The sequence below is a fragment of the Podarcis erhardii genome (genome assembly GCF_964252035.2).
Source record: "Podarcis erhardii genome assembly, chromosome: 10".
Taxonomy (NCBI): domain Eukaryota; kingdom Metazoa; phylum Chordata; class Lepidosauria; order Squamata; family Lacertidae; genus Podarcis; species Podarcis erhardii.
The window spans coordinates 6,496,059-6,524,024 of record NC_138500.1 but is presented as its reverse complement, the minus strand read 5'-3'; the positions used below and the strand labels follow the sequence as shown (position 1 = coordinate 6,524,024).

Below are 27,966 nucleotides of genomic sequence, written 5' to 3'. Positions count from 1 at the left end.
CGCCACCCGCGTCCCTAATCAACATCCTACCATTTATTAACTTCTAGGAGGAGGGGGAATCCCCTCCCAAATCTATAGCGATGCACTATACGCCAGTGCAACTGGGCAGTGCCAGGATCGTGGCTTTGCGTCGCAGAGAAGCAAAGAATGTGCAGAGTCAGCAGAAGGGTTTTATTTGGCATACTTAGGTACAACCGAGCTGTCGACGATCCAGAGCGGGGCTCTCCCATACCTGAAGCCATCTTCTCCTGGTACATTAATAGTCCGCCTTGTTTCCGTCAAGCACGAGATGGTCAGAGGCTCCCAATGCGTTGTTTTGGGGGACCATCCTTGGATACTGGGGAGGGGTTCCATTTCGTTGGTACCTGGAACCACAAACCAACCAACCAATAGCACAGGTGAGACTGACCCATGCAGATGGCTCTCAGAGCATAAGGTGGGGCGGGCCAGAGCTGCGCACCATGTTCTTCTCCCCCCAACTGGTGCCCTCCAGATGTTTTGGACCATAAAACATGGGACTGACTGGACGATAAGGAGTGGTGGGCCAGAGAAGCCATTAGGAAGGCCTCAGAGGATGACGGATGAGAGCCAGGGGAGCGGTGGTGGGACACTGGTCAGGGGACCAAGCGGGAGGGCAGAATGGTTGGATGCTGAACAAGCAACAGGCTTAAGTGAGAGAGAGGAATCAGAGGCAGGAAGCATTGCGGATGCAGGACTGGCAGCTGAGGATCTGTGGGCAGGTGGGAACCTATAGTTCTCTGGACACCAGGACCCAGCCAACATGGCCAGTGAGTGGTCAGGGATGCTGGGAGGTGGAGTTCAACAACATTTGGAGGGCCACGGGTTCCCCACTGAACTTGGCACGTTCTGTGCGTGTAAAGAATTTGCACTTTCACTGAGCCCAGAAAACGTCCTTTCCTCCCTTGAGGTTAGCTGTCGGTTCAGCATTAGGAAATCCTCTTAATAGGTCAGAGCAGTTTGGGGATATCCTGTATCGGGTAGGCCTCCCCTCCACCTCTTCATATTCTTTGAGTAAACGAAGACTGCTTACCAAGCCTCGTGTGCTTACGGAGCTGGGGGTACATTCTCAGCAAGCGCTTCTCCGCGTAATTTTTTGAAAAATGGGCTTCGCTGGTGAAATCCTGATCTCTGGAGAACCTGCTTGAGGGATGGAGTAAGTTTGCTCAGTAGGCATCGATCAAGTTTACTTTGTTAATGGAAATCCCCTCCCCCCCCCCAGTGGTATCATAGACTTCTATGGTCCCCGTACGGTGCAACGACAGTGAATGCCAGTAAGTGAAAGCAGGCCATAATGCGTTTTTTTTTTTTCATAACAAGAGGTAATTCACATATCCCTTCTGCCCTTAAGGTCTTCAATGCCCAAATTATAACTCAATGGCTCTATGGTATTCCAGTCTGGCTGCCAGGGTTTACCCAGTTGGTAGAATGCGTGCAGGCAGCTTTCCTCTTCAAGATTTTTACTGTCCCATGCTGTTTACCCTATGCAGCCTTATGTCTAAGGTAAAGGGACCCCTGACCATTAGTTCCAGTTGTGGCCGACTCTGGGGTTGCGGTGCTCATCTCGCTTTACTGGCCGAGGGAGCCAGCATACAGCTTCCGGATCATGTGGCCAGCAGGACTAAGCAGCTTCTGGAGAACCAGAGCAGCGCACGGAAATGCCGTTTACCTTCCCGCCGGAGCGGTACCTATTTATCTACTTGCACTTTGACGTGCTTTTGAACTGCTAGGTTGGCAGGAGCAGGGACCGAGCAACGGGAGCTCACCCCGTCACGCGGATTTGAACCGCCGACCTTCTGATCGGCAAGCCCTAGGCTCTGTGATTTAACCCACAGTGCCACCCGCGTCCCTTTTGAACAATATATTAGGGGACAATATATTAGGGTTTAAAGACTGTCTCAAGGCAAATCTTTAAAAATGTAGTTGAAATATACTCATACTCAAGGGTGGATTTCATGCTCTTTATTCAGCTCATAGTGGTGAGGAGGAATGAAAGTCCCCTCAAAGTATCTGCTTTATATACATTATTTACACAATGGGCTGCACGTGATTGGCTAATTCTGAAATTCTGCTGTAGGCCAATCAGGTTGTGGATTCACTTCCATTTGGAGCCGGATTGGGTGGCTCCTGCAGACCAATCATACTGCTGCATTGTTCTAGGACCAATCAGACTGCTGCACTCTGAATCCTATTGTTCTAGGACCAATCAGACTGCTGCATTTTGGATCCTATTGTTCTAGGACCAATCAGACTGCTGCATTTTGGATCCTATTGTTCTAGGACCAATCAGACTGCTGCATTTTGGGTCCTATTCCACTCAGTACATAACACCCCTCCCCTCTAAGTTCCAGTCCTGCCCGGGAGGTCGCATTCATAGTCCTCGAGGTACGCCGGCGGCCTATATGTGCGTTGCGGCCTGGGGTGTTCCCTGGTCCAAGGTTCAGGTTCTGGCTCGTGTTCCAAGGATGCTGGCTGTGATGGGGCCGTTTGGTCTGGTGCAACCGGCTCGCTCAGTCGTGGTTCTGGTTCCGGTGTCCTTTTGGCCTCACGGGTCCTCTCTGTATTTACTGATTCTGCTTCTCCTGCTGGCTCCTCCTGTTCTACGGGCCTCACTGCCCCACTGTTCCCTTGAGACTCCTCTGACCTGACGGTACCTATTTATCTACTTGCACTTTGACGTGCTTTCAAACTGCTAGGTTGGCAGGAGCTGGGACCGAGCAACGGGAGCTCCCCCTGTCACGGGGATTCGAACCGCCGACCTGCTTTTATATACATTATAAACTAAAATTATAATAAAAAAACTTTACAAATAATAATAAGAATAATAATGCTGCCCCCTAGGGAAGCTGAGAGGCTCGGTTTTGAAATGGTTTGCATGGAAAGCAGTTGCTAGAATAAGCTCGTTATTAGCAAAGGGTTTTCATGTAAACGACTGTGTGTTAGTGGAGGAAACCTCCCGCCACCAATCAGCTGATTGGCACTGAAAATGGACCTGCAGCTCTGACAAGTGTCTGTTTACATGATGTCTTTATTTAGGACATCAGGTGACTGAAGATGGCATATGGAGGGTGGGGCACTGAGGGATGTGGCCCAAGGCTTGGATCCATCCCCCCCCCCCCCGTTTTACATCCACAGATCTTCAGATACATCCTGATCTGTGTTCTCCCTGTCCCTGAACCTCACCATGTGCTGGATGTGTTGAAAGGTGCTAGATTGCCAGTTTGCTGCCTGCAGGCGTTGAAGACATTTCGACAAAGATACACCTTAAAATGGCTTCTGTGGTAGGCCTGGTTTCGGTTCCAAACAGCAATAACTTTGCATTTGGAATTTGGCTTGGTGGTGGTAATTCCCCGCTGAAAGGGTGGAGGGCTCGCTCAGCTAGACCACATCTGGAGACAGATATAACCCGATGGATTCCTGAATGCTCTGGGGAACCTCTGGCAGAGAAAGCTGATGGTCCTTGCCAAAGCCCAAATGTCACTATGGAACGGTGGTGGATGACACAATCCAGGCATTCTGAGTACGCTGTGTAGCTATGGGCCAGGTGGGGACCAGAGCAAAAGGGTGCACGCCTTGCTCTGAAGTTGACCACGTATAAGTCAGTGCACATAAAGGTAAAGGACCCCTGGATAGTTAAAGGTAAAGGGACCCCTGACCATTAGGTCCAGTCGCGACCGACTCTGGGGTTGCGGTGCTCATCTCACTTTACTGGCCGAGGGAGCCGGCGTATAGCTTCCGGGTCATGTGGCCAGCATGACTAAGCTGCTTCTGGCGAACCAGAGCAGCACACAGAAACGCCGTTTACCTTCCTGCCGGAGTGGTACCTATTTATCTACTTGCACTTTGACGTGTTTTCGAACTGCTAGGTTGGCAGGAGCTGGGACCGAGCAACGGGAGCTCACCCCGTCGCAGGGATTCGAACTGCCGACCTTCTGATCAGCAAGTCCTAGGCTCTGTGGTTTAACCCACAGCATCACCCGTGTCCCCCCTGGATGGTTAAGTCCAGTCAAAGGTGACTATGGGGTTGCGGCGCTCATCTCGCTTTCAGGCCGAGGGAGCCGGCGTTTGTCCACAGACAGCTTTCCGGGTCATGTGGCCAGCAGGACTAAACCGCTTCTGGCACAACAGAACACCGTGATGGAAGCCAAAGCGCACAGAAACACTGTTTACCTTCCCGCCATAGCTACCAGCATGAGTTTGACCAAACTGCAGGAGGCAGTGGAAGACAGGAGTGTCTGGCGTGCTCTGGTCCAGGGGGTCACGAAGAGTTGGACACGACTAAACGACTAAACAACAACACACACACGCATATATATGTAGATGAATAAAAAATAAAATAAAATCCATAATTATTTGAGTACAGGAGAACCTTTCCGTTTACATTCTATTTGCATTAATGAACAAATAAGTTTTCTAACGAAACCAGAAAATAAAGCACACAGCCATATGAAGCTCTTAAACATTTCTAGAATTTTCTGCAGGACATTTTCCGTGTCACATGTCTAGACAACTCTTGCAATAAGTTGCTCCGTGCTAGTCAGTAGTATTGGCCGACGATAATAAGCTTCTGTGTCCAAACGTCAGTGATTCTTTTAATAAAGTTTTGGAGAATCTTACCAAGTGAAGATAATAACCCAGCTGCGTCAAAAATCTGGCTCACATGCTAAACTATCTCATTGTGTCTAAATATTCCCAAGATATCAGCAAGAAGGCATGCATCTTTCTTCTAAATAATATGATTTCTAAACTTATGAATTCACTTTTGAAGATTCTCAAGTCTTAAAAATAACCTCAGTACAGTGGTCCCTTGCTTCTCAAACTTAATCTGTTCCGCAAGTCCATTCCAAAACCAAAGCGTTTCAAAACCAAGGCGTGCTTTCCCATAGAAAGTACAGCGGTACCTCCGGTTGCAGATGGGATCTATTCTGGAGGTCCGGTCAGATCCTGAGGTTTCCGCAACATGAGGACCACTTCTGCACATGCACACACTGCGAAACCTGGTAAAATTATTCCGGTTTTGCCATGCACGCATCTGAAAGTTTATGTAACCAGAGGGTTATGTACCGTAAATGGAGGTACTACTATAATGCAAAATGGATTAATCCGTTCCAGACTTTTAAAAACAACTCCTAAAAATGCAATTTAACATGAATTTTGACTATCTAATGAGACAATTAATCCATAAAATGAAAGCAATAAACAATGTACTGCAGTCACACAAGCAATCAATCAGTAGCTGAACTGGGTTCCACACAGTCACAAAAACAAAACAAAAAGGGCTGCAAATACGCAAAATAAATAGCAAAAACAGATTGACCACAGCATAACTCTCAAAACAGAAGTGTAGCACTCAAAACGGAAGCGTAACACTCAAAACGGAGAACGTTCGACTTACGAAAAGTTCGCAAACCAGAACACTTCCTTCTGGGTTTGCAGTGTTTGGGTTCCAAGTTGTTTGAGTACCAAGGCGTTTGAGAACCAAGGTATCACCTTTTACAACTATCTTCATCGTGACTTAAAACACAGCCAGGCCATTTTGTTTTCTGTTTGGATCGGTGTTGCTTTGCAGGGAGGGGGAAATGCAACAAGACACTGCATTTCCTAAGAAATGACCAGATAGATACGGATTGTGGCATCACGTGTACACATCTTCCTAAACCAATGGCAGAAGTGCAGTGTGAATGGCATTGTTTACATAGTCATCCATATGTTCAGTTTGTTGTGGCTGGACATTCTTAGCAAAAAAATTATCAAGCATCATTTACTGACCTATGACCAAACTTTAAATACCACACCCTCCAACATTTCTCCAGTGAATATAGGGATGTCCCATTCCATAGCAACAACAATAACAATAACTTTAATGTTGTTGTTCTTAAGTTGTGGGTCAACATATCAGACGACACAGCGATTCTTCAAACAGCTTTTGTTTATTCATAGAGCCAGAACAGAACAGAACTGAAGGGTTCAGCCAGCCTGCTTATATAAAGCTCCACTACAACACAACAGTAACAACTTTCTGTAACTATCCAATCACTATCCAATCAATTCCTTATTTGCATATGTGGACCTGAGTGAAAACTATCTACAGTATCCCCCGGCTGGCCCAGGGTGAGAGCTTCAGTACACAACTATTATTATTATTATTATTATTATTGTTGTTGTTGTTGTTGTTGTTGTTGTTGTTGTTGTACCTTGGTTTTGGAACAGCTTAGTTCCCAAACGTTTTGGCTCCTGAACGCTGCAAACCTGGAAGTGACTGTTCTGGTTTGCGAATTATTTTTGGAAGCCGAATGTCTGACGGGGCTTCTGATTGGCTACAGGAGCTTCCTGCAGCCAATCAGAAGCCGTGCTTTGGGTTCTGAACGTTTTGGAAGTCGAACAGACTTCTGGAACGGATTCCATTTGACTTCCAAGGTACAACTGTATTATATTTATGCCCCGCACGTCTGACTGGGGTGCCCAAGCAACATACACAAAAACATAACAAAACATTAAATATTTAAAAACTTCCCTATCCAGGGCTGACTGCAGATGTCTTCTAAAGGTTGTCTAGTTATTTATCTCCTTGGCTCGGGGCTCACATAACTCCATACCCTCCAATGTTTCTCCGATGAAAATAGGGACATCCTAAGGAAAAGCTATGGTTTTCCCAGTAGTGATGTATGGAAGTGAGAGCTGGACCATCAAGAAGGCTGATCACCGAAGAATGGATGCTTTTGAATGATGGTGCTGGAGGAGACTCTTCAGAGTCCCATGCACTGCAAGAAGATCAAACCTCTCCATTCTGAAGGAAATCAGCCCAGAGTGCTCACTGGAAGGACAGATCCTGAAGCTGAGGCTCCAAGACTTTGGCCATCTCATGAGAAGAGAAGACTCCCTGGAAAAGACCCTGATGTTGGGAAAGATGGAGAGCACAAGGAGAAGGGGACAACAGAGGACGAGATGGTGGGACAGTGTTCTCGAAGCTACCAGCATGAGTTTGACCCAACTGCGGGAGGCAGTGGAAGACAGGAGTGCCTGGCGTGCTCTGGTCCAGGGAGTCACGAAGAGTCGGACACGACTAAACAACAACAAAGTAAAAGCAGGACATTCAAGGATCAAATCAGAAACCGGGCGGGCTTCTGTAAATCCAGGACCGTCCCTGGAGATTAGGGAGGCTAGGAGGGTCTGAAATACATCCTGAACGATAAACTGATCACCTGCCAAATTCTAGATCAATCCTATCCCTTATTGGGAGATGAATCAAATCCAGTTACAGCCATTCCGGGAGAATCAAAGCACCTGTACATTCTGAATGATGACACTCCCAGGGGCTGATGGGAGTTGCAGGCACTAGGTGGGGAAGGCTGACTTAGAGAGCTGCACATTTCAGCCGCACTGAAAACCACCTTGAAGCAATGTGTATTAAAGCACAACGCCTGTTTCTTTTTCCAAAGGAAAGAGCTGTGGCCTTACCTGAATTCTGCAGGTTTCCTCAGCTTTCTGATGCTGGGACTCAGTTGGCTCTTTTGGGCTTGCACTGGGGGTAAGTGGTCCGAATCAGGTTGGTTTTTCCTCTAAAGGGAAGGTGGGATAGGAAAAGAAACTCTCGTTAAATCTTTTTTATAAAAAAATATATATTTGTTTATTATTTTCTTTACACAATCTTTTTTTCCAACAATCCATACATCCATCAAAATATAACCCTTTTGCTCTGCCAAGCTATGACTCCCTTCAGTTGGTATCCTTTATCACATTTTTTTCGCGTATTTTATACTCACATCTTAACTGTTTTACATTGTAGGAGTTACTTCAGTCCTGTTAGTGTTTTTAAATTTTTACAGCTGTCTTTTAGATACTCAATAAATTTACTCCAATTGTGAAGCCCCTAAAGCAGGGGTAGGCAACCTAAGGCCCGGGGCTGGATCCGGCCCAATCGCCTTCTCAATCCAACCCATGGACGGTCCGGGAATCAGCATGTTTTTACATGAGTAGAATGTGTGCTTTTATTTGAAATGCCTCTCTGGGTTATTTGTGGGGCCTGCCTGGTGTTTTTACATGAGTAGAATGTGTGCTTTTATTTAAAATGCATCTCTGGGTTATTTGTGGGGCCTGCCTAGTGTTTTTACAAGAGTAGAATGTGTGCTTTTATTTAAAATGCATCTCTGGGTTATTTGTGGGGCCTGCCTGGTGTTTTTACATGAGTAATAATAATCATCATCTTTATTACGGTCCAACGACCCATAACACAGATTCAGAATAAAATACAGATTCATACAGACAACCCCTCAGGGAAGGGAACTTACATGAGTAGAATGTGTGCTTTTATTTAAAATGCATCTCTGGGTTATTTGTGGGGCATAGGAATTTGTTCATTCCCCCCACCCCCCAAAAAAAATATAGTCCAGCCCACCAGATGGTCTGAGGGACGGTGGACCGACCCACGGCTGAAAAAGGTTGCTGACCCCTGATCTAAAGGCTTGGTATGCTGTTGCACAGGGACAGAAGTAGCGGCAGATACAGAAACTGTGCTGTGTGGGAGCAGCTACGGGCATGCGAGATTCCAGAAATTGTAAATCACCGGGGTTGGAGGAGGAGGAGAAGAGAGCAGAAGAAGGAGAGAGGCTGTAGAGGACAAGGTCAAATGAAAGAGAGAATAAAGATAAGTAAGATAAGGAAACAACGATGTAAATAACCTCTTCCAAGTATCTTTTACGCTAAGGTGAGATCATTGGCTGCCAACAGTGATGTATGGTAGTGATGTATGGAAGTGAGAGCTGGACCATAAAGAAGGCTGATCGCCGAAGAATGGATGCTTTTGAATTTTGGTGCTGGAGGAGACTCTTGAGAGTCCCATGGACTGCAAGAAGATCCAACCTCTCCATTCTGAAGGAAATCAGCCCTGGGTGCTCCCTGGAAGGACAGATCCTGAAGCTGAGGCTCCAATACTTTGGCCACCTCATGAGAAGAGAAGACTCCCTGGAAAAGACCCTGATGTTGGGGAAGATGGAGGGTACAAGGAGAAGGGGACGACAGAGGACGAGATGGTTGGATAGTGTTCTTGAAGCTACCAGCATGAGTTTGACCAAATTGAGGGAGGCAGTGGAAGACAGAAGTGCCTGATGTGCCCTGGTCCATGATGTCACGAAGAGTCGGACACGACTAAACGACTAAACAACAACAACAAGAGATCATTGGCAAATAAACTTGACGAATGGAGGCTTTGTGTAGGAGTGGAGGAAGACATCCGGGATTGTTGTGTGGTGATACTCACAGAGACATGGTTAAATTCAGCTATTCCAGACACAGCTGTTGAATTACCAGGTTTTACAACGCACCGGTGGGACAGGACACAGGATTCTGGCAAGAAAGAAGGTGGGTTGATGTGTATTTTTGTAAATCAAAACTGGTGTACGGACTCTGTCAAGTTGGATACCTACTGTTCTCCGGAGGTGGAATTTCTGACAATTAAATGCAGACCTTTCTATCTTCCCCGGGAATTTACAACAGTGGTGTTAACAGCGGTGTACATAGCACCAACTGCAAATGCACGCAGGGCCATGAGTAGTATGCATGAAAACATCAATGCTAAATTGAGCAGATACCCGGAGGCAGTGCACATTATTGCGGGGGACTTCAATCACACAGATGTGAGGGCAGTACTCCCAAATTCCATCAGCACATTGAGTGTGCAACAAGGGGAGAAAATACTCTTGACAAGGTGTACACGAACATTAGATGGGCATATGAGGTCAAGACCTTGGCGCACCTCGGTGGTTCAGATCATGTGTCCCTGCTTCTGACACCAGTATACACACCCCTCAGGAAACAAGGCCAGATACAAACACGGATGGTTACGGTGTGGCCTGAGGAAGCCTCTCAGCAACTGCAGGACTGTTTCCAGGAGACCAACTGGAATATCTTCGACCATCAAGATCTAGAAACTTCTACATCAACGGTCCTGGATTATATTAGATTCTGCACAGCAAATGTCACCAGGGAAAAGTATGTTAAGTTGTATCTGAATAGGAAGCCCTGGATGATGGGAGAGGTTAGGAGATTATTGAAGGCCAGAAATTCTGCTTTTAGAACTGGGGACCGGGTATTGTAAGGTATAGAAAGAGCGAACTTGAAGAGGGGTATCAGGAAAGCAAAATCATGATACTAGACAAATGTGGCAGGGAGTCCAACATCTGACTGGTTATAAATCAAGGAATTCATCAGTGGTAAAGAGTACTGCTTCCTTGGTGGGAGAGTTGAATACCTTCTTTGCCCGATTTGAGGTGACACCAACAGTGACTCCAACAGGGATGCCAGAGCTATTGGTGTCACTACCTACAGGAAATGCTGCCAGGGTGGTAGAGGGAGAAGTGAGGCGAATATTAAAGGAGGTAAACACGAGGAAGGCTATGGGCCCGGATGGGGTGACTGGCAGGGTGCTAAGAGACTGTTCGGACCAACTGGCAGGAATCTTTACGAAGATTTTTAACCAGTTTCTGGCCCAAGCCACTGTTCCACCCTGCCTGAAATCTGCTACCATTATACCCCTGCCAAAAACATCAAATAGATAGGAAGAAACTGTGATGAAATGTTTTGTGGGGACAAATCACAAAAGTCACAAAAGCGATTGTGCTGATTTTGGTAGTGGGCTGCATGTGCATGATATCTGCTGGAGGGGCAACCCCCCCACCCACCCAACCTATACATATATTCCTGCTTGTAATGGGAGACACCAATGCTCGAATTGGATCAGACAATACAGCTCTCTATAAACGCTATGGCTCAAATCTAGCTGAAGACACCCCTCTTCCATTGAGAATAGGGAGGAATTCTAAGGACATCATTATTAATAAAGCGGGAGGAAAACTTCTACAATTGGTTTTAGAATTGAACCTCTCATTTTTGAATGGCTCAATATGGCCGGATATTCCAGGAAATTTTACTTTTAGCTCCAAAAGGGGTAGGAGCGTCATCGACTATTCTCTAGTTTCCGTTGAAATGTTAAATGAAATTGCCTCTTTTACAGTTGTACCTCGCTCAGAGAGTGACCATTTCCCAATAGTTTTAGAGATGTACAGGAATCCTAGAAATAATGATATTAGACCTCCTATTAGTATTGATAAGACTATTTATGCCAAAAGAATTTATATAAGTGATAAAAATAGGGAGGATATATTAGCAGTATTTGAAAATAACCCAGTTCTCCCGGAACCTGTGGCTAACCAAAATTTGTTGCCCTTGGAGGATAATGATTGTTACTATAAGACTATCCAGGAATTATTTTCTTCTTTTTTAGACTCTCAGTCCAGCAACAAACCTTTAAATAAGTATAACTGGTTCGATAAAGATTGTATTAACTATAAGAAAGAACTTAGAACTTGTCTAAAAGAAGCCTACATTACCAACTTTCAAGGTCTCTGGAAGACTTATTTTGAAATGAAAAATGCTTTTAAGAACATGCTCCTGGAAAAAAAATCTGAGTTTGCACTAGCCAAATGGTCTAAAATTGTTACTGCATTAGAAATTAAAGATACTAAAACTTTTTGGTCACTTCTCTCAATAAAAGATACCACTGAGTTCCCTAATATAAGCGATGAGGTTTGGATTTCACATTTTACTGCTGTTTTTTATGATCACCAAGTTTGTAAAAAGGAAAATTTTAAAGTTTTTTTTGCAAAAACCACACAATTTCAAATTACTGTTGAGGAGATGAAAAGGATAATCTTTTCGTTTAAGCAAGGGAAATCACCGGGTATGGATGGCATCCCAATAGACCTGTTGAGATTAGATATAGAATGGTGGGCCATTAAACTTGTGCCGCTTTTTAATTCTATCTATCAATCAGCCCTTGTACCTAAGTCGTGGAACAACTCAATAGTGGTACCGATTTTTTAAAAAGGTGATAGGAATTGCCAAGAGAATTACAGGCCTATAAGTTTGCTACCATGCATAAGCAAAATCTATGCCAAATCTCTGCTTATTAAATTGGAAGAATGGATGCTGACAAAAGGCCTACCTGGTAAAGAGCAGGCTGGTTTTAAGGCAGGCTCGTCAACTCTTGACCAGTGTCTAGTGTTAAGTCATCTTGTGGATAAATATGTTATGAGAAATAAAAGGAAACTCTTTGTGGCATTTGTGGATTTAAAAAGTGCCTTTGATTCGGTTGACCGCAACAAACTATGGACTAAACTAGAACACCTTGGTATTGACCCATATTTACTTACACTGATTCAAAGTTTGCATTCTAATAATCAAATATATGTTAAAGTATCAAAAGATGGTAGACTTGCAGGTCCTATTCTGAATAATCGTGGAGTTAGGCAAGGCTGTATCTTGGCCCCTACCCTATTTAATCTTTTTTTATCTGACCTACCATTATTCCTTCAAAACGCAACCACTCATACTCCTTATTTAAACAATTGCCCACTCTCTCTACTACTTTATGCAGATGATGCTGTAATTATTTCACTCTCTGTTTTGAGTTTAAAAAAATTATTTAAGAGTTTCTCAAACTACTGCTCTCTTAATAATCTCAAAATTAATTATGATAAGACAAAGATTATGCAATTCAGAAAGAGAGGGAACCCAAAAGGATGTATAATTAATGGACATCTAATACAGGAAGTTAAGCACTTCAATTATCTGGGAATAACATTCAAAAATAATATGAATTGTAATACACATATATGTGCTGCTATAGCTAAGGCCAAAGTGACAGCCCACCATATAAAATCCTATTTTTTTTCTCAAGTAGGAAACAGATTCATCCCAGCTGTATTGCAAGTGATTGATATGAAACTGTGTGCCCAACTTCTTTACGGCACACCAGTGTGGATCTCAGGTGACCTCAAGAGGTTGGATAAATTTCACGCTTCCCTTCTGAGGTCATTATTAGGACTTGCAAACTCAGTAAAATATGAAACAATATGTTGTGAGCTGGGAATATTGCCTTTATCAGTTAGAGCATGGCTGAGGACCTTGAAATATTGGATCTTCCTCCATTATAGAGCCCTATCCCCTAATTCTCTACTTTACGATCTTTTAAGTGATAGTGCAATCTACAATCTATCACTGATATGTAGGAGACAACTGGATTCTATAGGGCTCATTCTAACTGACTTTGAAATCTCTGATCCCAAAGATACATGGGAAATTATTAGGAAGACTCTTACAGAAAAAAGTGCTCTTGCCATGCTTGAGGTTGCAAAGCACAGCACCTGCTCTCCCATTCACTTAAATCTCCCTTTGTGTAGAGATTTCCAAAAGGGATACATGACAAATCTGAAGAATCATGAATCGCGTAGGCTGTTTATGTTAGCCAGATTTAACATGTTTCCCTCGGTGGTAGTGAAAGGAAGATATCTAGCTATCCCAGATTCTGAGCGTCTCTGCAAATGCAGGAAAAAAGAACTCGATACTCTAGAGCATATATTCTTCTCCTGTGATTTTGGTAGTTATGCCAGAATACAATTATATGAGGCCCTAAAATTTAAAAAACAGATTTGTACTCAACCAACGGTCCAGGACATGTTGGCGGACAGCGATGATCAAATTACTTTGATAGTGGCCGAATTTTTGAGAGCTGTCCATGATGAAAGAATGGGCCATGATAGAGAGACTTAGTGGTTTCTAATGGTAGGTGACGTTGCTGTGATGTATTTTTTTTTCATATTAAATTGTATTATATTATTCATGTACATTGATTAATTTCTGGGAGTTAAGAATAGGACTAGGATAAATTGTGTTTGCTGTACCCGTATTTTATACAGTTTGTATATGTTGTTTGTCAATGTGTGGTGTGCTATGCCTAATAAAGGATTTTGAAATTGAAATTGAAAATATTCCTGCAACAGTTGACAGGCAAAGAAATTATTATTTTTGGAATTTATATGGCGAAACGACAGGGTGAAAGAAAAGGAGGTCCATCCCGGACATGGCTGTTTTTACTCTGTGTGGGAACATTCTAGGTGCGTAAGAAGCTATTTTAATTGATTTTGGTTAGTTTATTCCTGCTAATGATTGACTTCTGAAGAAGCTCCTGATAAGGGTTTCTTTTGGCTTTCGGTTTACTGTATATTCTTTTCCTTACTGTGGTTCCAAGGTAAAATAAAAGGCACAGTCTCTGACTGGGGAAAGCTCTGGAGAAGATGGAGACTTAGATGATTGTGAGAGTTATGAGAGAGGAAGAAAGAGCTTTTCTTTTCTCTATCTGCTTTCTCCATGCCAGGCACAATTTTATAAACTTCTGTCATGCGGTCGGGACTACAAACCCCATCATCCCACAGCCAGTGTGACCGGTGGTCAGGGTAATGGGTTTGGTAGTCCCACAATACATAGGGATCTGGGATTAGGGAAGGCGGGTTTAGAGCAGGCATAGGCAAACTCCGGCTTTCCAGATGTTTGGGACTATGAAATATACTCGGAGTTGAGAGTGGATTTCATGCTCTTTATTCAGCTCATAGCAGTGAGGAGGAATGAAAGTTCCCCCAGAATGTCTGCTTTAGTACATAACAGATTACAATTCCCATCATCCCTGACCACTGGTCCTGTTAGCTAGGGATGATGGGAATTGTAGTCCCAAACATCTGGAGCACCGGAGTTTGCCTATGCCTCATTTAGAGACACCTTTTGTGGTAAGGTCATGCTGCAGAGTTCCCTCCTTGACCCCCTAATAATAATAATAATAATAATAATAATAATAATAATAATAATTTATTATTTATTCCCCAGCCACTCTGGGCAGCTTCCATCCAAATATTAAAATACAGTGGTGCCCCACAAGACGAACGCCTCGCAAGACGGAAAACCCGCTAGACGAAAGGGTTTTCCGTTTTCGAGTTGCTTCACAAGACGAATTTCCCTATGGGCTTGCTTTGCAAGACGAAAACGTCTTGCGACTTTGTTTCCTTTGTCTTAAAACCGTTAAAACCAAGGGTGCCTTGCTTGAACAGCTGCAGTTGCAACTTGACTTCGAGGAGCAACTGTTAGCACGCGGTTTGGTAGCCTTTTTTCAGACTTTGCTCATTTTTGAAGCTTTTCCAAAACTTCTTTAGCATCCATTTGGTAAGTGAAACTTTTAAAACTTTTTTGGGGGTTTTTGGATTTTGGGTTGGGGTGTTTGGGATTCAAGGACTTGGTGTTGGGGAGATTTCTGTGAGAATTTGGGAGCTTGTGGGTTGTTGTTTTTTTAATTTTTATAATTTTCTGTGACCATTGGGCCATTTTTTTTTTTGAATTTTTTTTTCTGAGTTTGAATTTCTGTGTGTTGGGTGGCTGGGGGAACAGTTGGGGAGGTTTTTGCAGGAATCTGGGAGCTTGTGAGGGTTTTTTTTTTTTAATTTTTATGATTTTCTGTGACCATTGGGCCATGTTGTTTTTTTTTGAAAAAAAAAATTCTGAGTTTGAGTTTCTGTGTGCTGGGTGGCTGGGGAGGTTTTTGCAGGAATCTGGGAGCTTGTGGGGGGGTTTTTTGAATTTTTATGATTTTCTGTGACCATTGGACCATGTTGTTGTTTTTTTTGAAATTTTTTTCTGGGTTTGAATTTCTGTGTGCTGGTTGGCTGGGGGAACAGTTGGGGAGGGGTTTGCAGCAGTAGGGGAGGGACTGGGGGAGCAGTTGGGGAGGGGTTTGCAATTTCTGTGTGGTTGGTGGGTGGGTGGCTGGGGGAACAGTTGAGGTTTTTGAAGACTTTGGTGATTTTTGAAGCTTTTCCAAAACTTCTTTTGCAGCCATTTGTGGTTTCTGAAGACTTCGGTGATTGATTGTTGAAGCTTTTCCAGAACTTCTTTAGCATCCATTTGGTAAGTTAAACTTTTAAAACTTTTTGGGGGGGTTTTGGATTTTGGGTTGGGGTGTTTGAGTTTCAAGGACTTGGTTCTGGGTTTTAATTTCTGTGTGGTGGGTGGCTAGGTGCTTTTGCATTTTTTGGATTTGAAGCACATCACTGATTTGTGTGTGTGTGTGTGAGAGAGAGAGAGAGTTTACAAAGGTAGGAGCTGTGCTGCCATGGGACCCAAGAAGACTGCTGCTGCAGAGGCCGGCAAGAGGAAGAAGGAGAAGGTGACGCTGGAAATGAAGAAGGAGATCATCCGGAAGCACGACGGCGGAATGCGTGTGATGGACCTCGCCAGGGAGTACGGGAGGAATCCATCGACCATCGGGACCATCCTGAAGATGAGGGAGAAGATCATGGCGACTGATGCAGCCAAGGGAGTCACCAGGATCGTCAAGAACTGTCCAGCTGTTCTGGAAAAGGTCGAGAAGTTGCTGCTCATCTGGATAGAAGAGAAGCAGCGTGCAGGGGACACAGTGACTGAGGCCGTCATTTGTGAGAAGGCCAGGGTCTTGCACGCAGACCTTGTCCGGGAACAGCCAGGAACCTCAGGCGAGCCAGAAGTCTTCAAGGCAAGCAGAGGTTGGTTTGACCGGTTCAAGACAAGATCTGGAATCCACAGCGTGGTCAGGCATGGAGAGGCTGCCAGTTCTGATGTTCCTGCGGCTGAAGAGTTTGCAGCAGAGTTCCTGGAGGTTGTGAAGATGGAGGGCTACGTTCCGCAGCAGGTCTTCAACTGCGACGAGACCGGGCTGTTTTGGAAGAGGATGCCCAAAAGGACTTTCATCACTCAGGAGGAGTCCAAGTTGCCTGGCCACAAGCCCATGAAGGACCGTCTGACCCTGCTCTTCTGTGCCAACGCAAGCGGCGACCTGAAGATCAAGCCCCTGCTGGTGTACCACTCGGAGAACCCACGGGCCTTCAAGAGACACAAGATCGACAAGGAGCAGCTGAGTGTCATGTGGCGATCCAACAGTAAGGCTTGGGTCACACGTGTGCTGTTTGTGGACTGGGTCAATCTTGCTTTTGGCCCTGCTGTCAAACAGTACCTGCTGGACAATGACCTGCCGCTGAAGGCTTTGCTTCTGATGGACAATGCCCCTGCTCATCCTAAAGGCCTTGAGGTGGACTTGTTGGAGGAGTTCAGCTTCATCAGCATCATGTTCCTGCCGCCTAACACCACGCCACTGCTCCAGCCGATGGATCAGCAGCTCATCGCCAATTTCAAAAAACTCTACACCAAGGAGCTTTTCAGGCGATGCTTCGAGGTGACTGATTGCACCACCATCACCCTGCGGGAATTCTGGAAGGGCCACTTCGACATCGTCACCTGCTTGAAGATGATCACCACGGCCTGGAACGGGCTCAGCCAGAGAAATTTGAATTGCGCATGGCGCAGCCTGTGGCCGGACTGTGTGGCACCAAGTGACTCTGATGCACCAGAGTCAACAGTGGTGCAGGACATTGTTTCCGTGGGGAGGACCATGGGCCTGGAGGTCACAGAGGAGGACGTCTGCGAGCTGGTGGAGGAGCACGACCACGAGCTGACCACCCAGGAACTGGTCGAACTGCAGGCAGAGGCTGCGCAGGAGCGGGCCTCGCTGGAAGAAGAGGAAGCAACTGAGGAACGGCTGTCCTTCAAAGAACTGAGGGACATTTGCCAGAAGTGGAAGGAGGTGCAGGCTTTTGCAGATCGGCACCACCCTGACAAGCATGTGGCACATGACCTTGGGAACACTTATGATACGAGGGTCATGTCGCCTTTCAGGGAGGTGCTGAAAAGGCAGATGAAGCAGCAGACTATGGACAGGTTCTTCAGCAAGAAGCAAGGAGTGGAAGAGGAGCCTTCTTCAAGTGGTCCCCCAGAGTCTTAGAAAATGTACTGTTGATTTTTTGTTGATTTTTAAATGTTTTTCTGTCATGTTTAGAAACTTAATTTATTGTTCCTTCAATTTTTGAACTGCTCTTTACAGTATGTGTGCCTTTAAAGAGCAGTTAATAAACTCTTTTTCTACCAAATTTGGCTTTGTTTGGACTTTTTTTGACCATAGGAACGCATTAATTGATTTTCAATGCATTCCTATGGGATTTCGTGCTTCGCAAGACGAAAAATTCGCTAGACAAAAAAAATCGCGGAACGAATTAATTTTGTCTTGCGAGGCACCACTGTACAGTAATACATCAAACATGAAAAGCTTCCCTTAATGGTGTCAGAAGTGGGGAAAATCCCCTTTTCACTTTAATTTTTTTTTTTTAAAAATATTTATTAAGGTTTTTTTAAAATATAAATGCACACATCAAACAATCTTACTTTTATAACAACAAATTCTTCACTTCTTTGGACTCCCTCACGTCCCCCTCTCCCATTTACATCATTAAAAAAAGAATTTTTCCAAACAAATTATCATCTTGTTTACAATCTCATGTCCACACATTCCAATATAATTTAACACTTTTTCCAATAAAGTTTTTATATTTTCTTTAGTCTCACTTATCATCAAATTTAAGTCTAGTTAATCCCCTTTTCACTTTAAGCAAGGTATGCGTGTCGGAGAACCAACTTACCCTGATGTCTTCAGGGAAAAACTGGAAAGGTGTTGAAAGCTGTTGTCCGGATATGAAGAGGGGAAGTGGGTTGTTAGTCACAATCAAGGCAGTTTTGTCTTGATTGAACTCTGAGGACCTTAGCATGATGGCGATCTCTCCCTTGTGCTGTTCGAGCCGCTCTTGGAACTCAGCATCAGTGAATGGAAGGAAGTATTGGACCTACCCCAGGAGAGAGAAAAATAAAATAAGTAAAAAGAGAAGGAAAGAAGGCCTCAGACATTATTGGCTTTGTCATGCTTGAACAGGACAGCACCATTTTACCCAGTGTTATAAGAATCCTAAGAATTGCCATAAATAACATGAATGCTCGGAAGTGCACAAGATAAACACACATATGCAGGCATATAAACCACATATCTTAAATAGCACAGGAGAGCAATCCTGAATCCACCTTGACTCCTAATGACCCCAAATATTCCTCTGCAGAAGGAAATACCTTGGAAAATCTCCCCCAGTGGTTCTTTTCACTTGCAAATGCTACAAATTTAAGGTCAAATAGGTGGTACCGCACTCCTTCCAGATTATCAAGAATGACCCACTCTGGAAGAATGGCAGATGCAAGTAATGGACTACATGGAAATGGCGGAAATGACTGGCAGAATCCGAGACCAGGGAGAAGAGTTGGTGGAAGAAGATTGGAAGAAATTTAAAATCTACTTACAGAAACATTGTAAAATTTTTGAATGTTGATGACATTGAAATGAAATGAAGGGGTTCTAGTAATAAGGCAAAATGTAAGATCGGAGTGATAATAGATGAAAATTTGAAGCTATAATATGTGAGGAAAAATAATTAAGGATAAACTAACAGGACATGAATTTGATGAACCAATTTTTAATTGGAATACAAAAAAGGGAGGCGTGAGGAAGTCAGGAAAATAAGTTAACTAAAGAGGAGAAATCAAAAAGAGGGATTTTTGTTTTTTGTTTTTTTTCTTTCCTATGTTAAATGTTTGTATTTTTGTATTTTTGTATTTTTCTTTTTTATTTGTTGTTTTATAACTTTGTTATTGTTAAAACTTAATCAAATATTAAAAACAAAAAAACAAAAAAACAAACAGATTATCAAGAATATATAAAAATTTGGCGAATGCTTGTTGGAGATGTGGAGGAAATAACGGTGACATGATCCACATGTGGTGGACATGTGAAAAAATTAAGATTTGGGGGGGGGAATATACGGTGAATTAAAAAAGATGATGGGGATAATTTTTACTAAAAAAACAGAGGCATTTCTATTAAGTATTTTAGATAAAGACATCCCCAAAAATCTAAGAGAGGTATTCTTGTATGCAACCGCAGCGGCTTGAATACTTATGGCCAAGGGATGGAAAGATCACGAGGCTCCAAAAATAACAGATTGGCAAATCAAATTACAGGAATTGGTGGAGACGGCTCAATTGACTAGTAAACTCAGAGGAAACTCAAAGAAAAAATTCCCGGAAAAATGGGATGGTTATAGAAGATATGTTCAAAAACGCAATAATAGTTTTGACTCCATGCTAGCATTCGAGTGATAAAGGAACTAAAAGGAGGCGGACAACAATTAAGGATTTATTATGTTTTCAGAATGTATTAGAAAAATTATATTGAAAGGTTTGTTGTTTTGTGTACACTCAAAGGTAAGATAAAATATATGCAAAGGGACTTGACAGGAAGTCAAAGTTGAAGAAAAGATTTTGGAAGATAAAAAGGGAAAAAAATATTTACTTTCATTATTATCATTTTGTGTGCGGGTGTGCGGGTGTGTGGGTGTGTGGGTGTCTGCACATAATGTGTGTTGCTGTATGCAGTGTTTGGGAGGAAATAAGATGGTAAATAGCAAACAACAAACTAAATATCGATGTATGTGATTTTTATTTCATAATTATATTTAGTGGTAGTATGACTGTATTGTTTTTTTGTAGCATAAAACCATTCAATAAAAATTATTTTAAAAATAAATAAATAAATAAAGTTACAGATACAAGATCTCAAAGTAGCTGTTTTACTACAAAGGAATTTCAGAAATAGACTGGAAAGAGAAGCTGCTGAATTACAACTTATCACCAAACTCAAAACCATGGAGAAACCTGGTCTGAACAAAGACCTTGGATTCTTATCTCATTATACATGACAAAGCCATTTTCCACCTTTTCACCCCTTGCTTTTTCCTGTAAGACCTATTGCAGTCGTTAAGAGTCGTCAACAGGCTCATCCCAGCTATCTGCCAATCACCCATTCCCACCACCCTTCTGAGTAATACCCCTCCCCACCTTCTCACTATATAGAAGGGTCTGGAAACTTCTGTTTCAGTGTATCTGAAGAAGTGTGCATGCACACGAAAGCTCATACCAAGAACTGACTTAGTTGGTCTTTAAGGTGCTACTGGAAGGAATTTGTTTTGTTTTAAATAAATAAATACGGTCAAATTTTGTGTTTGCCTCTATTCGCAGCAAGAAAACATAGAATATCACTGGCCTTTTTGCCGCTCCAGCTACTGCCCAAGGTGACCAGTTCCTTTGATTCTTCCTCCAAAACCAGCGTGATGCACCAGTAGACAGTGTGAGTAGCCAGCAGACCCAGTACTGGGCCTGCTGGCTAATCACTGTCCTTGCATATCCCATGGCATTGTGATTGACAGCACACGGCGACAGAGAGAATAGCTGTATCACCATGCAACAGGCTGGCAAGGTAATCACCTTGTGGGGAAATGGCTGCAGGGGTCGATCGTGGCTTGTGGGGACAGTGGGAAGTGTGGTGGTTTGGGAAACAGGGTCACCAAAGCAGAGTTAACTGCTGAGAAAAAGTTAGAAGCATAAGAGTTGGAAGGGACCCCGAGGGTCATTCAGACCAAATGCTGCAATGCAGGAATCTCAACTAAAGTATCCATGACAGAAGGCCATATAACCTCTGCGGGTTTCCCCAGTAGTGATGTACGGAAGTGAGAGCTGGACCATAAAGAAGACTGATTGCCGAAGAATGGATGCTTTTTAATTCTGGTGCTGGAGGAGACTCTTGAGAGTCCCGTGGACTGCAAGAAGATCAAACCTCTCCATTCTGAAGGAAATAAGCCCTGAGTGCTCACTGGAAGGACAGATCCTGAAGCTGAGGCTCCAAGACTTTGGCGACCTCATGAGAAGAGAAAAGACCCTGATGTTGGGAAAGATGGAGGGCACAAGGAGAAGGGGATGACAGAGGATGAGATGGTGGGACAGTGTTCTCGAAGCTACCAGCATGAGTTTGACCAAACTGCGGGAGGCAGTGGAAGACAGGAGTGCCTGGCGTGCTCTGGTCCAGGGGGTCACGAAGAGTCGGACACGACTAAACAACAACAATGGTTTTTCCTCTTCCTTTGGCAGCTTTTCACGATGGAAAAAGAAGTCAGGTTTCACTCACCAAGTTAGGATGTTGTGAGTAGGTGGCTTCATGCTTCAGCTGGAACTGACTGCACATGTTCGGATGCGTGTCTCGAACTGGGAAGTTAAAAAACGGCGTCAAATCATTTTGACACCTGAGGAACCCCCAAATCCAATCTCGTTTCTGCTATTCACTCTTCCCACCAACCACTTTTCCCTGGACAGTGTGGTACCCAGGATGGGGGCAGTCACTGGTTGGCAAAGTTTGCTCCTTTTCAAAGGAGAAGCATGTGTCATCTTCGTGTGCCACCCAGTTTACTTCCAAACAGACCTTTAGGTAGAATCAAGCACTCGTAGCAAGCAGAGAATCCAGCTCCCATCCCGCAATCTCCAGAGAGGGACCTATCGTATTGGCCCGTTTATAAGCCACACCTGAATATAAACTGCATCTTTAAAACTCGGGGGGTGGGTAAGAAAAAAAGACAATTCCCGAATATAAGCAGCTCCCTTAAAATTCGCAGGCACTCACACCTGTTCCATTTTCCCGTATGTCTGTTTCAGCAGTGATATCGTAAAAGCCAGTTTTTGTAAGTTTGCAAATTTCAGCTGCACTTTTCACGGTCGGAATTTGGGGGAAAAAAGGGAGGCTTATATTCAGGCCAATACGGTAGTACCCAACAATGATTTATGCCAGTGGTTACCAAAATGGGTGGTAGTGCCTTGCGAGGGGGTGTTGGTAATTACTTAGGGGTGCCATAACTACATGTCTTTATGTAACCGACAAAAACCTTCCTCTTTACCTAGGCCTATGGCTGTTCATTAATCTCTGACCTGTAAAAGTGAGGGGAGAGCTCTGTTATTATGACGCTGTGGGATAAACCACAGAGCCTCTTGGGCTTGCTGATCGGAAGGTCGGCGGTTCAAATCCTCGCGAAGGGGTGAGCTCCCGTCGCTCAGTCCCTGCTCCCGCCAACCTAGCAGTTCGAAAGCACATCAAAGTGCAAGTAGATAAATAAGTACCGCTCTGGCGGGAGGGTAAACGGCGTTTCCGTGCGCTGCTCTGGTTCGCCAGAAGCGGCTTAGTCATGCTGGCCACATGACCCAGAAGCTGTACGCCGGCTCCCTCAGCCAATAAAGCGAGATGAGCGCCGCAACCCCAGAGTCATCCGCGACTGGACCTAATGCTCAGGGGTCCCTTTACAATTTACCTTTACCTATTTCATTATTAGGCTGTCTGTCAGTATCCTTTTTACAGTGGTACCTTGGGTTACATACGCTTCAGGTTACAGACTCTGCTAACCTAGAAATAGTACCTTGGGTTAAGAAGTTTGCTTCAGGATGAGAACAGAAATTGTGCTCCGGTGGCAGCGGGAGGCCCCATTAGCTAAAGTGGTGCTTCAGGTTAAGAACAGTTTCAGTTTAAGAACAGACCTCCGGAATGAATTAAGTACTTAACCCAAGGTACCACTGTATTATGCTTTTATACTTGATGTTCTGCAATGTGTACACCGCCCTGGGATCTTCTGATTAAGGGCGGTATATAAATTATGTATTATTATTATTGGTTTTTTCAGCTAGAACTGACAGGAACTCAGTTCTGGCACCTCTCAAGTGGACATTGTTGCCCCTCGTTCTCGCTGGTTCTCTTAGAAGAGGACGAGGGAGGCGTTCACAGTGAGTTCCGGTACCTCTTTTTCTAGAAAAATAGCACTGGTAATAATAATAATAACTCACTCCAGTTGCGTTGATGGAAAGGAAGCAGAAATGGGTGCCAATTCCCACCCACCTCAGCCAGCAGAAGTGGGATTGCCCTGGCCTCGGTCCAGTATACCTGAAGGAGCGTCTCCACCCCCATCGTTCTACCAGGACACTGAGATCCAGCGCCGAGGGCCTTCTGGCAGTTCCCTCACTGCGAGAAGCCAAGTTACAGGGAACCAGGCAGAGGGCCTTCTCGGTGGTGGCACCCGCCCTGTGGAACGCCCTCCCACCAGATGTCAAAGAGAACAACAACTACCAGACTTTTCGAAGACATCTGAAGGCAGCCCTGTTCAGGGAAGCTTTTAATGTTTAACAGACTACTGTATTTTAATACTTTGTTGGGAGCTGCCCAGAGTGGCTGGGGAGACCCAGCCAGATGGGCGGGGTATAAATAATAAATTATTATTATTATTATTATTATTATTATTATTATTATTATCATCATCATCATCATCATCATCATCATCATCAGATGGAGCCGCTTCTCTGGCTTCCTGGTAGGTACGGGTCTCTGTTACAGTGTGCCCCGCAAGACGAACGCCTGCGGGTTTTTCCCCCTTTTTTCCTGCAGGTTTTTCCCCCTTCCCCCCCCTTTTCCTAAGCCGCTAAGCCGCTTAACAGCTGATCCGCTAAAAGCCGCTAAACCGCTAATAGCGCTAATCTGCTAAGCTGTCAATGGGCTTGCTTCGCAAGACGAAAAAACCGCTAGACGAAGAGCCTCGCGGAACGGATTAATTTCGTCTTGCGAGGCACCACTGTACTTACACGTAGAGAGGGATGCTGTGGCGATGAGAGCAGCATGGCGCCATCGCCAGATGACATCTTCATTTGCACCATGTCGACCCACCCACTGAAGCACCGCCCTAGGAACTATTTGTCCATTAACTAGCATAATGGCTGGTGGTCAGGGGCAATGGGGTCTGTAGCCAGGGAAGGACAGATCAAGTTGATTTCGGCTGCCCCGCGCACGCCGAGGCAGAAGTGACGCTGGAGGGAATCAGTCAGTCTGAGGGCGGTAGAAGACGCTTCACCCACAGAGCCAGGTTTATGGCAACTGACAACTTGCCCCCTGGGCAACTAATTCCTGCCTAAAAGCTGCAATGCAGGTTAAAGGTGATGGTTGCTTGGAGGCCCTGGAATCTTAAAACACCCTACACGGTTCTGAAGATTATGACAAGGTTGCAAGCCACATTTTGTAAGGTCGGAGGTCACATGAGGGCAGTGGTGAGTTGAACAGCGGCTCTTTTTTTTCTTTTCTTTTAAAAATATTTTTATTGGTTTTTACAAGAACCAATTTAAAATAATGAAAAGGAAAAACTTTTTGAACATATCCATAAATGAGATTCTCTGAATCTCGTGACTTTCCCCCCATCCCCTGCATGGGTCCTTAAAATAATTTTTCTAAGACTACATATCAATACGTTCTTCATAGTTTTCATCTCTCTAAATTATCCATGTCTTTCGTTTCTTTACAAGTTATTTTACATCCAGCAACTTCTGACTGGGGATCTGTGTGTGAGCTCAGGTGCAGAGCATGGGTAGTAGTAGTAGTAGTAGTAATAATAATAATAATAATAATAATAATAATAATAATAATAATAATGTAGGGCTTTAAAGGTCAGCACCAACACTTTGATTTTTGCTCGGAAACATACTGGGAGCCAGTGTAGATCTTTCAGGACTGGTGTTACATGGTCCTGGCGGGCACTCCCAGTCACCAGTCTAGCTGCAGCATTCTGGATTAATTGCAGTTTCCGGGTCACCTTCAAAGGTAGCCCCACGTAGAGCGCATTGCAGTAGTCCAAGCGGGTGGACTACCAACAAAAATGGCGCCCTCCACAACAACATGATTCTATGCAACTATTTGGATGTATCGCTACTGCTTAATGTCTGTTGTGAAGAAAGTTCTGTTAGTAAAGCTTTGAAACCATATTTATGATCTAGACCATTTCCATTCCGGGGGGGGGGGGCTGCTTTTACTCATCCTACTGCTCCAAGCTGAACAATATCAACATACCCTCCAAAATTTCTCCGATCCCATTTTACACCAAGAAGCTTCTCCCGCCTTTGATCTTGCTGCACACGGGTACGTCTTTTGCACATATACGCCTGTCACCTTGAGCCAATTACAATCTCTCAGCCTAGCCTACCTCACAGGATTGTTGTAAAGAAAAAATTATAGAGATATATTTTTTCCACCTTTTGTATGCTTGTTTACAGTGAAGCACATTTCCCACCCTTGCAATGCTTCCCCAAGCCTACTTCATTATTGCTGTCTCGATGGTGCACTCTTGCACCATGGTGCAGTGAAAGTGCGACGCACTAATGGTATAAAAAGTTAGAGGATTTCAGCTCCAGGGCATGCATGAAATGAAGCCGTACGTCAGTCCTGAAACTTTTGCAGGTTCGAAAGGTACTGACTAGGCATAACTGCCCCTGTACCATCAGGAGCACAAATCATCAGGCATAAAAAGGGCAGTCCTAATCCAATTCTATATGTTCATCAATGCACGCATACATCACCATATGCAAATCTTATGCAAATCTGTGCCCTCTCCGGCCATCTTTATTTTTTCTTTTGGTATTCTTTTGGTATTCTGTATTGGATACATGCTAATATGGTCACATATTCCGTGAAGCAGTTGGGCAGGGCCAACAGACTTTTCAAAAACTTCCAGCTGCTGTCAGTATGTTCAATTTCATTCTGTTATTAAGGGCATTAACAGCAGACTGACCCTAGAGTTTCCGAGCTAACAAAACAAAAGCCAGTGAACTATTGATTTATAGACAAGGCAAGCAGATAAATATCGCTGTTTTCATTGTTCCACAGCGAAAGTAAATGATCGGTTTGTGGAATTAACTGCAGATCACACCTGGTTTCCATCCTGAGGAATTTAAAGCTTCAAAAATAAGCAACAGGCCACTATTTCCACGGCCAAATGTCCAAGAGCCAGAAGGGCTCAGTGGAAGGACAGCTGATTGGCTTGCAGAAGGTGCTATGTTCAATCCCCGACAACTCCGGCTTCTAATGGAAAACATGTCAGTTTGACACCCTAGCAGCGGTTCTCAACCTCTGGGTGCCCAGATGTTGTTGGACTACAACTCCCATCATCCTTGAGCTCTGGCCTTGCTAGCTAGGGGTGATGGGAGTTGTAGTTCAACATCTGGGGACCCACAGGTTGAGAAAGGCTGAGCCTAGAGAGTATCTGGCACTCTTAGTGCAGGCGGTAGAGAGCTATGTTCTACAGTGGTGCCTCGCAAGACGAAAAGAATCCGTTCCGCGAGTCTCTTTGTCTTGGGGATTTTTCGTCTTGCGAAGCAAGCCCATTAGTGGCTTAGCGGATCAGCACTATTAGCGGCTTAGCGGATCAGCTGCTAAGCGGCTTAGCGGATCAGCTGTTAAGCGGCTTAGCGGTTCAGCTGATAAGCGGCTTAGCGGCTTAGCGGCTTAGCGGTTCAGCTGATAAGCGGCTTAGCGGCTTCGGAAAAGGGGGGGAAGGTTAAAAACTCTGCGGGAACTCGCAAGACATTTTCATCTTACGAAGCAAGCCCATTGGAAATTTGTTTTGCAAAGCACCTCCAAAACGGAAAACCCTTTCGTCTAGCGGGTTTTCCGTCTTGTGAGGCATTCGTCTTGCGGGGCACCACTGTAACTCAAGAGTACAGCATCTTCCTCTGCACAACCGAGATGCTTGCTGTGTCCTTTCCTAGACTTCCTTCGGGAAGTTCAGAACCATTCCTGAAGGTGTTCCAGCAGCCTCTCACCCAGACAGGGCCCAGATGGGAGACCCTAACTTCCTCCTCACCACCACCACAAAGTCAAAAGTCACCTGGTGTTGTGGAGGTTGGATAACGGCTGCCCACAGTGGCAAAGTGCCCTCAGATGGCTGCGCAATGGAACTTCACTGGTGGCTGCAGAACCTCAGGAGGTGGAAGAGTCGATTTATCACGTGGCCCCGTAAGCATCGTCTGTGCCGAATGCACATCAGTGAGAAAGATGCTCCATTGGGTGGAAGGGTGATGTGACTCCGTTGCCTCTGCTTCTTTTGGGGAGGCAATATTCTGGGGCAGATGTTCAAGCCAGCATGGGGAGAGACAGTTGAGGCAGTTAGCGGAAGACTCACAAGGTTCCATGCACAGAACGGAGATCTCTTTATTTTCAATAGCTGCGTGCGGAAGGAAGAATGTTGGAAAACTTCACTTCCATGTCATGATTCCGCAAGGCCCAGGAAAACTTGTTGCTGTGTAACAGGAAACCAATGTTTCTCTGATGAAAAGAGGGGTGCCCTATTCCATTATTATTATTATTATTATTATTATTATTATTATTATTATTATTATTTATTCCCCACCCATCTGACTGGGGAAGAAATGGAGGAAGTGAGAGATTTTACTTTCTTGGGCTCCATGATCACTGCAGATGGTGACAGC

General features: G+C 44.4%; 1 protein-coding gene across 2 annotated transcripts; it reads right to left on the bottom strand.

The window, feature by feature from the left end:
• Positions 1-150: 150 nt before the first annotated feature.
• On the bottom strand, positions 151-27,674 carry TSGA13 (testis specific 13). 2 transcript variants are annotated; one of them, XM_081880217.1, is made up of 6 exons: positions 27,366-27,674; positions 21,818-21,894; positions 18,399-18,599; positions 7,477-7,577; positions 1,052-1,158; positions 151-365 (listed from the first exon to the last, which is right to left on the bottom strand). In XM_081880217.1, the coding sequence occupies exons 2-6, from the start codon at positions 21,872-21,874 to the stop codon at positions 172-174; spliced, it is 660 nt and encodes a 219-aa protein (XP_081736343.1). In that variant the 5' UTR covers positions 21,875-21,894; positions 27,366-27,674; the 3' UTR covers positions 151-171. The 2 variants fall into 2 exon arrangements, with proteins under 2 accessions (XP_081736343.1, XP_081736344.1); XM_081880218.1 differs by lacking the exon at positions 27,366-27,674 and adding an exon at positions 24,301-24,631.
• Between the last annotated feature and the right edge of the window lie 292 nt (positions 27,675-27,966).